This window comes from Penaeus japonicus, unplaced genomic scaffold, assembly GCF_977035675.1.
Source record: "Penaeus japonicus unplaced genomic scaffold, GWHDUDI00000001_assembly GWHDUDI00000008, whole genome shotgun sequence".
NCBI lineage: Eukaryota > Metazoa > Arthropoda > Malacostraca > Decapoda > Penaeidae > Penaeus > Penaeus japonicus.
In genome coordinates, this window is record NW_028234410.1 from 15,748,260 (window position 1) to 15,758,259 (window position 10,000).

Consider the following 10,000-nt stretch of genomic DNA (forward strand, 5'->3'; position numbering starts at 1 on the left):
TCGATCATAATTAGACAAAATTGAGAGCTAGGTTTAATTTTATTATTTATGTGAAACACAAATGTTCTTATCAGATGGTCTTTTGAGTCCAAAATGGATTCCGTTTTCTGCCAGTTGACTCATGTCATTTTTAGTTATTATTTGCATTGTATGAAGATTTGCTGTCACATATGATTTGTTTTCCATAACAGTATTTAAGTTACTGTAAAGATCCTAACAAATAACAAATCCCCCCCCCCCCCAATTTCTGCTGCTTCTAAAGCACTAAGTTAAAGGTTTTGGATCTGATCACCAGCATGGATATCATATAGCCAATATATAGACAACCTGACTACCATTTACATATTCACTACAATTTTGTTCATGTCATATTCTGAATTTTATGCTATATTATGTCATAATTGATTGCACAAGTTGAAAATCTGTTTGAAATTAACTTGTTGCTCTTATTACAGGACTACCTCCCTAGCACTTACAAAAATGGCCATGCTAATTCATAGTAAGGTCATTCAGCACAGGATTCTGCAGGTAAATGGTGGAAGATTTTTTTTATTATTGCACTTATCACTCACAAACTGTTATTCCTTCTTCTCCTTTATATTATTATAAAAAGTAGTTTATTGTCAACAATAGTTAACAGATGTGCAGATGTCTGATTCTTGGGACAGATGAAAAATGCTAGAACAGTGCCTTCTTCTATGATTAATTTCACACAAAAAATGAGTTGCATTTTTGGAATCTAAGGAAGAAAACCTTTGAGAAGAGACTGCAAAATATGACAGCACAAAACTTTCACCGAAATGCAATATCATGTTTTAAAATATTGATGATTATGATTTATTTTGAAGCAAATAACCACATCTAGAAAATTATTTTGATTTAAAATGTATTTCTTAGAGTAAATGCTAGTTAAACCAAGAAACTTTCTAGTTTGTTGGACTTTTATATTCATGGATCCAGTAATATGGAAAAGTGAGAATATAGGATCTTGATGTCAGTTGGCATTGCTTAAAGAAAAGAAGAAAATCTACTTTATTCTTTTGACCCACTGGAATATCAATTTTTTTTTTTTTTTTTTTTTTTACTTGGCTTTATCTGAAGTTGTGATACAAGAAACCTAAAAACCATTATAAATCTACACAAATATTGTAAATATTTACAGGTATCACCCATCAGGAGGAGGGAGTTAGTGAGACCTTTTCACAAGTCTTTTGTGTAAGTGTTATTGTTTTGTGAGACAAAAAAGTAAAAAAAAATATATACTGAATTTTATTAATCTTTAGAATTAGATTTTTAATTTTCGTTATTCTTGTTCATTTTCGAAGTATATGGTAAAAAGAGTGGTAAATGTTTGTATGCTTTTGTATTGTTATGTTGATTTTAATTAATATTTTCAGATGTCAGAGTGTTTCTGTTAAAGATGATAGTTATCAATACATCCAAAAGTCCAAGGTTCCTTCAATGCACTTTCAGAAGTCTCTTCTACGTCTCCCAATTCCAGGTAAAATTTTGTTTTTATTAGGCTAAAGTAAAGACTTTTCAATAGTCCTTTTATAATGTATTAGGATGCAGTGAATTTTCTGTCTTTCTCTTATTGTCATGTGACTTTCTTGCATATTGTCTGATATGTGATAGATATACTTCATTCATAAAAGCATCAACTACTTTAATTTGATATAAAACACTTACATAATTGGGAACTTTAAGGATGTCAGCAACAGGGACATCTCTCAATAGTAGTTTCTTTTGTTTTCATATTTACTTTATGCATATCAACAATATAAACTATTTTTCTACACAATAGTAGCTTATTTTTATCCAGTAAAAGAAGATGCCATTGGTGGATGTCCTTACTACCGTTGACCCTAGACTTCCCCCACCCAATACTAAATGCTCCCCACAAGTGTACCAGTCACCTATGTTATTCCTCTATTTTGACATTAGCATAGTGCAGAGAGTAAATCCTAAGACACTTTCTTGCTTGAGAGAAGCTAATTTTTACCCATTTGATATTAGACCCACACAAAGAGCCTAAATATGTGGAAGCGTATAGCACTGTAACATCTTTGAAAATTAAGGTATTTTTGGTCAAGGCTCCACTAACTTTAGATTTGTCTGGCACTTTCATAGATTGTGTTGAGCACTGTTGATTCACATTTTGATTAACCAGGTGTTGTCATCTCAAGTTGTCCTGTGTGTTTTCTTTTATTTTCTAGACTTATGGTATGATATATGAACATATATACAGTATAATAGCACTATGACAGTAATTGACATTTAGTATTATGCCCTAGTTACACAGCAGGAGGAATAAATATCTTGTAATTTATGAGACACATGCTGCAGGAAGGTTAACCCATTTGTGCCGGTTGAAGTTCTATTATGTGGTCTAAAAATATCCTCGGACCCGGGTGATGTCCTGTGATATTGTGCATTTTCTTGCCGAGTTCTGGGAGGGGCAATTGTAACGTGCTGAAACTTCAGCAATAGATCGGTAAATTGTTCTCAAATATAATAATTTTACATCATTTCTTAGACTCTGTTACTTAAGTTTAGGTGTTTGAATGCAGTAAAATGAGACATAACATTAACCCATTCACACCGGGGCGGAATTTCGCCTACTCCCGATAACGCCGGGAAGATTTCAAGCGCGCAACCGTTCGTGCCGGGGTGTTTTCCCGCTGCGCGCGGTCGCTCTGACGCTCGCAGAGCGTTTTTCACCCACCCTATCCTTATGGTTTGCGTGATTGCGTCTAAAGTGTAATCATGTGTAGAAAGTAGTGCTATGTTCAGAGGATGTATATCAGTCGAAAAAGATGTTATAGCACTGTTTTTTTAGTGTTATTCTATTGAACTTTTTCCATATTCTTTACTCCTATGTTGTAATACCAATGGGAAGTGGAAGCATTCTTCTAGTGAGGTAACAAACATAGTTTTTTTTTTTCAATTTTTTTTTCTTCCTAAACGAAAAGAAAGAGAATATGAACAACCATACATGTGCATACAAGTGAATGCAAGTAACAGCAATGTTTTTTCAAGTGTCATTTTCTTTTAGTGGGGCAACAAAAAGATGTTATATAATTTTTTTTTTTTTTTTTTTTTTTTTATTCCTCGGCCAATTACAATTGATTTTACGATAGTCTTTCGACTCAGATCATCATATTCAACAAATCAGAAACAGAAATCACCATGCCGTAATCAAGATTACGTATGTACCTGAGACGTCATTCATATTACGTTATATCCCATTTTCTACTATTTAGAAGGATAAACTAAAGTAGCTAAGACAAATCAAGTATGAAAATCGAATTGTACTAAGAATAATCTATCATTCTAATGTGGACGTTTCAGCACGTCGCTACTGGCCTCCCGGCACGCGGGCCGAAAATGTAGCACGTGCCAGGACGTCACCCGGGTCCGGGGCTTTTTTCGACCACGTGTCAGCACGTCAACCGGCGCGAATGGGTTAAAAACATGATGTCACAGAAAACTACGTAATATTGATGACATCATGGTAATTTATGCTTCTTAATCGGTTGAATGAAAAACTGAGTAAAAAAACTGTTGTAAAATCATATCTGTTTGGCCAAGAAATAAAATAAAGTAAAAATTACTAATGCAATACTACTAATGATTTATGTCACATCACAAGGTACATGCACATACTCATATGTATGTGTATGATTATTCATATTGTTCTTTCGTTTTGCCAAAAAAAAAATGTATAAAACATGTTTTTTGATGCCCCACTAAAAGATTGCTTCCACCTTCCTTTAGTATTTTCATATAGAAGTGAAGAATATAGGCAAAGTTCAATAAAGTAAAACTAAAAGCATGACTGTAACATGTTTTTCGACCAAAATAACTCCTCTGAACATGGCAATATTTTTACATTCCTTTACATTGTAGACACATTCATGAAAACCACAAGAAAAGGGTGGATGAAAAATGATCTGAGAGGATCAGCCCTGGCACAAAGTGTCGCTCACTCGTTATCTTCCCAGCATAAGTGGGAATAGGCAAAAATACGTCCCGTTGTGAAGGGGTTATTGTGGCCTATGTCCCAAGCCATAATATTTAATCCTAAATGTATATTCCATTGACTATATTATATTTGAGGTCACATAGAATGAAGCAGTTAACCCATTGCGGACGGTTGACATACATGACACAGGAGCCTTGGCCTTACGACGGGCGTCATGACGTACATGACGTTTGGGGATTTTGGATCATTATGCTATTTTATTGTGCTATGAGTAAGGAGTAAGTGATGATGGCAATTGCCGTCATAATTACTATAGTTACCGCAATATTGAGCAAACTTCCAAAACCTAGATGTCACCACTTTCTTCTAGCACCAGTAAGAGAGAGAGCCTTGAATGGCACCCTTCCATTCTAGCATGTACTATCTTTAGAGAGCGATGGCACACAGCAAGTTGACGACCTCTTGCTCTAAAGTACCACAGATGAAGGATGTGCAGGCAAAATAACCTAACCCAGTGTCTAAAATATGCTCCTGTGCCAATAGGGATGCCTTTTACTGTGGCACTCACAGTCATAAGCACAAGTGTCCTTCCTCTTCCCTACCTCTTCATGTTAACTTCATTGTAGGTGGTTATATGTTTCGTATTCGTTCATGACAGCTCAAAAGTACAAATAAAATAAAGATGCTTTTTGCCCTCTCTTAACCCATTCACGCCGGGGCCGTTCCGGCTTTGCATGATCGCAATACCTGGGTTCTCGAACGCATAAGTCTAATGCCTCAAGATTCTCGGATGCACAAGCCGCGAGCCTAGGCTGCCCGCTCGCTCAACTCGAGCGCCGGGCTTGCGCTAATATCCTGCCCCGGGCGTCTGACACAAAAACCACAAAACGTGTCATCACGTCAACCAGCTCCAATGGGTTAAGACAGTATAAAGAAAATAATGAGCTGATATGGATCATATACTACAATTTTAGTCAACTGTAGCTTTGATAGAGCCTGTCATATGGCATATATAAGTCTAAACACAATAAAATACACAAAAATAAAACACAAAAATGGCTCTAGTTTTATAATGAGTGACTGAAAAAGAGTGGGAAGATTCAAATTATGATGCTTCAAACTGCCTCGCTCTGAAATAAAACCCACCCTGGAGACTGGGCAAGGGAATGTATCCCCCTCCGCAGTGGGTTAAGGATTAGAAAATGTTCTTTAAGTAACATTTTACATCGGCCATGTAGAATTAACCCATTCCCGACGGGGGAATTCTAGCCTAGAATGTCCAAATGCCGGGGCGTTCGAATTATTAGGCCTAAATCAATTGAATGGCTGGCACAATACTGTGCCGCCCGGCAACTGGGCTTTTGAATGCGCGGTACACATGCTGTACCACCCGTCCTGTGTGGGTTAAGAGCTTTTAATGAGGGCAGCTGAACAATATTGTAGTGTTTTAATCCATTGCAGACAGAATAGATTTGCTTGCCTAGTCCCCAGGATGGGTTCTTGTGTCACCTGTGTGGCTCTTTAGATGGATTTTATTTAAGCAATGGGAAACTTTATGCGACACATTGTGACCTTTTGTGATCTCTTTCATTCACTTGTTATAATACTAGAGTTATAATATAAGTTTATCAGCCATTTTATCAACATGGAAGACTGTTTTGCAAGTCAATACTAGAGTTATATTTGTTAATAATTTTTTGTGTTTTACAGTATTGTGGGATTTATATGTGCTATATGACAGGCATGATCAATGTTGCAGTGGTCTAAAATTATGTTATAGGGTACATACTATCTCATTATGTTCGTTATCCTTGGTGTGATAAAAGTATTGCATTCTTGTGGGAAGGCAAAGGCAATTTTATTTATTCATACTTGTGTATTTTATAAACAGATACAAAAGAAATAAGCATCCACAGCTGAGATTATGTGAAGAGAGAGGGAAGAGGAAGTAAACCTGTGTTTAGGACTGTGAGTGCCACAGTAAAGGCAGCCAAACTGGCCTAGGGGCACATTGTAGACACTGGACATGGTCTGGGTCATCTTACTCTTCTCATTCTGCTTGCATATCCTACATGCTGGTAATTTAGAGCAAGATCTAAGCATCTTGTTGTGTGTCATTGCTCTCTGAAGATAGTGCTTGCTAAAGGCTGTGAATGGGTGCCATTCTTTCCTGATACGAGAGAGTGGTGCCATCTATGTTTAGGATTCTAGACTAAACCCATTCTTGCCATGTGTCATTGCTCTGAAGATAGTGCTTGCTAGAGGCTGTGAATGGGTGCCATTCTTTCCTGCTGGGAGAGGGTGGTGCCATCTATGTTTGGGATTCCATACCAAACCTATTTTGTTGAATATAACAGCCGTTATAGTAATCATAATTGCAATGGCCCATTCATACTGGGGCTTATATTAACCTAATGCTTCTCCCAGTGGCTAGATAACAAGCACATGCAATGACTAAGCACAGGATCCTCTCAGAGCCATTTTGCTAACAGTGGGGGTCAACTGAATTGTACTTTAGTATTTAAAACCCATTCTTACCAGGGCTTCTATTTGCCCAATGCTGCTCCAGCCAGCTAGATAGATGCATACAGTGACTAAGTGCGAGATTTCTCCTGGCGTGATGCCACACTGTACCCACCCAATTCAACAGGGTGATAATGGGAAAGTTTTATATTTGTTTACATTACTTTCACAAAAGAAGAAAATATATCAATATAAATGGAACTCCAAGAGGTTAATTATCATCCTTTATTACACCATTATCCCTCATATCAACAGGGTGATAATGGGAAAGTTTTATATTTGTTTACATTACTTTCACAAAAGAAGAAAAATGTATCAATATAAATGGAACTCCAAGAGGTTAATTACCATCCTTTATTACACCATTATTCCTCATATCAACAGGGTGATAATGGGAAAGTTTTATATTTGTTTACATTACTTTCACAAAAGAAGAAAAATGTATCAATATAAATGGAACTCCAAGAGGTTAATTACCATCCTTTATTACACCATTATTCCTCATATCACTGTGAGGAATATTATTGTGTTGAAGTTTGGCTTAGAAGTCTGGTAAGTGTACTGGCAGACCCAAACTTCCTATTTTCCATAACCCATTAGTCTAGCCAGCCATGGATCACCAACTTTGGGTTTTTCCAAGAATATGATCCCTGTTGTTGGCAGGGTTATACTATATATTTACATTTTAGATTAGAAAATAAAAATGTGGAGGCAGCTTGGCACCTTGCTTGTTGAAAATTGTAATCAGCAGATTATTTGTAAAATGGTATAATTTTTATTATGAAAATGAGGAATTGAAATTTACAAAGTAATCCTGGGTCTTTTTTAGAAAAAAAAGGTTTATTACAAATAGGAACAAAGGGTAAGAAGCAGCAGCTTATTAACCCATATACACTGGCTCGGATTAGGCCTAAAAGACGGGCTTCACTGCTCACATGACATGACATCGGGAATTGCTCACACTTGAAGTGTACTCAAGTCATTGAGAATTGTGATTGTAACGACACTAGTTGCAGAGCTACAGCTTTCCAAAGTCAGCCTAATCCCTGATTTTGTTGTGAAGTTAAGGGAAAGTATTCTTTAAGCAAGTCTTTGCTGCTTGAAGGGAGGAGAAAACATTTTCCCTAACTCTCTCATTTTTAGCCAGTGCCAGTGGCATCAGAAATTGGTTGTCCTGATTGCTAGTTAGGTTGATAAATTAGATTAATAATAATAATAATAGTAATAATGATAAAGGTAATTGAAGAAAGTTAGAAGTTTTCAAGAATGAGATCTCAAATTATTTATAAAATGAGCAATTTATTAACAATTATCAAATTTCAGAACTAGAAAAAACCTGCACTCGCTATCTTCGTTCACAAAAGGCAATCTTGTCACCTGAAGAATACCAGGTAACAGAGAGAGCTGTTGAACAATTCAAGACTGGGCCTGGTTTAGACTTACAAGTCCAACTTAAGCAGCAAGACAAGGTAATCTCACTTTTTTCTTGAAAATATCAAATATCAATAGCTAGTCATATTTAGAAAAGTTTCCTGAATTAACTTTAAACATGAATTTTCATTTCTTTCAGAAATATATGGTTTGTAACCAAGATTTGAAATAGTTTTTCTTGAATATTACAGGCTAATAAACATACCAGCTATATATCAGGACCTTGGTTTGACATGTATCTGAGGGACCGTGTTCCTGTCGTACTGAATTATAACCCTTTTCTTGCCTTCTTGCCTGAAGAGAAACCTGGTTATTCTGACCCAGTCATACGTGCTTCAAATATCCTTGTCTCGTCTATGAGGTAAAAATTATTGTTTTTGACAATAAACTTCATTAGATTTACTAGGAACTGAAGATACATTCAGAATAAGAAGAATTGAAATAACATTTATGAAATGAATATGGAGTAACGTCTTTACAACTACTGTTTAACAAAACATTTTAACATTTCTTTATAAAGCATTCTTCAATTATTTCATATGTATATAATCTGTTGATGATACAGATATTCATAATTGTCTACTTGTTTCATATTTGATAGATTTATGCACACACTTCGTGACAATGTGTTGGAGCCAGTAGTATACCATCTCAATCCAGCAAAAACTGATAATCAACGATTCCGCAATATTGTTCGCTGGATGCCATCTTCTATTGCATCATATGCAGCATATGCTCAAAAGGTTTGTCCTAGTTCATTTTGTATTCTTGAAGTTGTGTTACAAATTTTGCTTTTCCCCCCAAAAGCAAGAGGTGTATAACTTGAATCAAAAATAACAATTATGCATTTCTTATATTTCACTTTTTTTCTCTTTAACCCAATAACGCTTGGGTAGTTTTGGCTCTGCCCGGTTTTAAAGCTGGGTAAATTAAAATGCAAAGATATGATGACGTGATATCATGTCATCTGTTTTTAACCCTCTCTAGACGGGTGGTACACCACGGGTACCGCGCATTCAAGGCCCGTTCGCAGGGTGTTGTCATATGGCGTCGATCATTTAATTGATTTAGGCCTATGCATCCGAGAGCCCCGGCATTGCAACTTGCAAGGCTGGAATGTCCCCGGCATGATTGGGTTAATAGGTTAACCCATTGTGGATAGAGGATAGATTTGCTAGCTCAGTCTGTAGGATGGGTTTTATTTCAGAGTGAAGCAGCTTCATGCAACATGCCTTGACTTTTCCCACTCTGTCGCTCATTGTAAAACTAGAGCCATTTTTGTTTTTATTCTTTTATTTTTGTTTGTGTTATTGTATTGAGAATCTTGTATGTGTCACATCACAGGTTCTGTTAACCCATTAACGACGGATGACATGTTTTTTCGTCATACATGACGCAGTACCTCTTGCCTGACAATGGGCGTCATGGCGTTCGGAGATTTTGGATCTCTATGTTATTTTATTGTAGTATAAGTAATGAGTGAGTGATATTGACAATTGCAGTCATAATTATTATAACTGCCGTAATACTAAGCAAAATGGTTTTCAACTCACGAAACCTAGATGGCACCACTTTCTCCTAGCACCAGCAGGAGAGAGAGCCTTGAATAGCACCCATCTACGGTCTCTAGCAAGCACTATCTCTATAGAGTGATGGCACATAGCAAGTTCCTGACCTCTTGCTCTAAAGTACTGCAAATGAAAGATGTGCAGGCAGAACGAGAGGAGGAAGGTGACTCACACCATGCCCAATGCATACAATGTGCCCCTGTGCCAGTATGGATGCCTTTTATTGTGGCACTCACTGTCAAAAGCACAAATTTCCTTCCTCTTCCTTACTTCTTCATTCTGGATGGTTATAAGTTTCATGTTCGTTCGTGACAGCACACAAATGCGAAAAAATAAAGTTGCTTTTTGTCCTCCCCTAAAACAGCAATACTTTTATCACATTGAGTATAAAGAAAAAAAAATAGTTGATATGGACCCTGAACTACAATTTTAGTCAACTGCAGAATTGATGGAGCCAGTGATATGACAAATATAAATTTCTAAAAACACTAAA

General features: G+C 36.5%; 1 protein-coding gene across 1 annotated transcript in view; it reads left to right on the forward strand.

Moving 5' to 3' along the window:
- Nucleotides 1-10,000, forward strand: part of CPT2 (Carnitine palmitoyltransferase 2) — a 19,401-nt gene that overhangs the window by 1,155 nt on the left and 8,246 nt on the right. Inside the window, exons 2-7 of the mRNA XM_043037954.2 lie at nt 456-528; nt 1,163-1,215; nt 1,398-1,501; nt 7,832-7,977; nt 8,131-8,300; nt 8,541-8,682. Of these exons, the coding sequence (XP_042893888.2) occupies nt 481-528; nt 1,163-1,215; nt 1,398-1,501; nt 7,832-7,977; nt 8,131-8,300; nt 8,541-8,682 (663 nt within the window). The 5' untranslated portion in view covers nt 456-480. The remainder of the gene's footprint in view (nt 1-455; nt 529-1,162; nt 1,216-1,397; nt 1,502-7,831; nt 7,978-8,130; nt 8,301-8,540; nt 8,683-10,000) is intronic.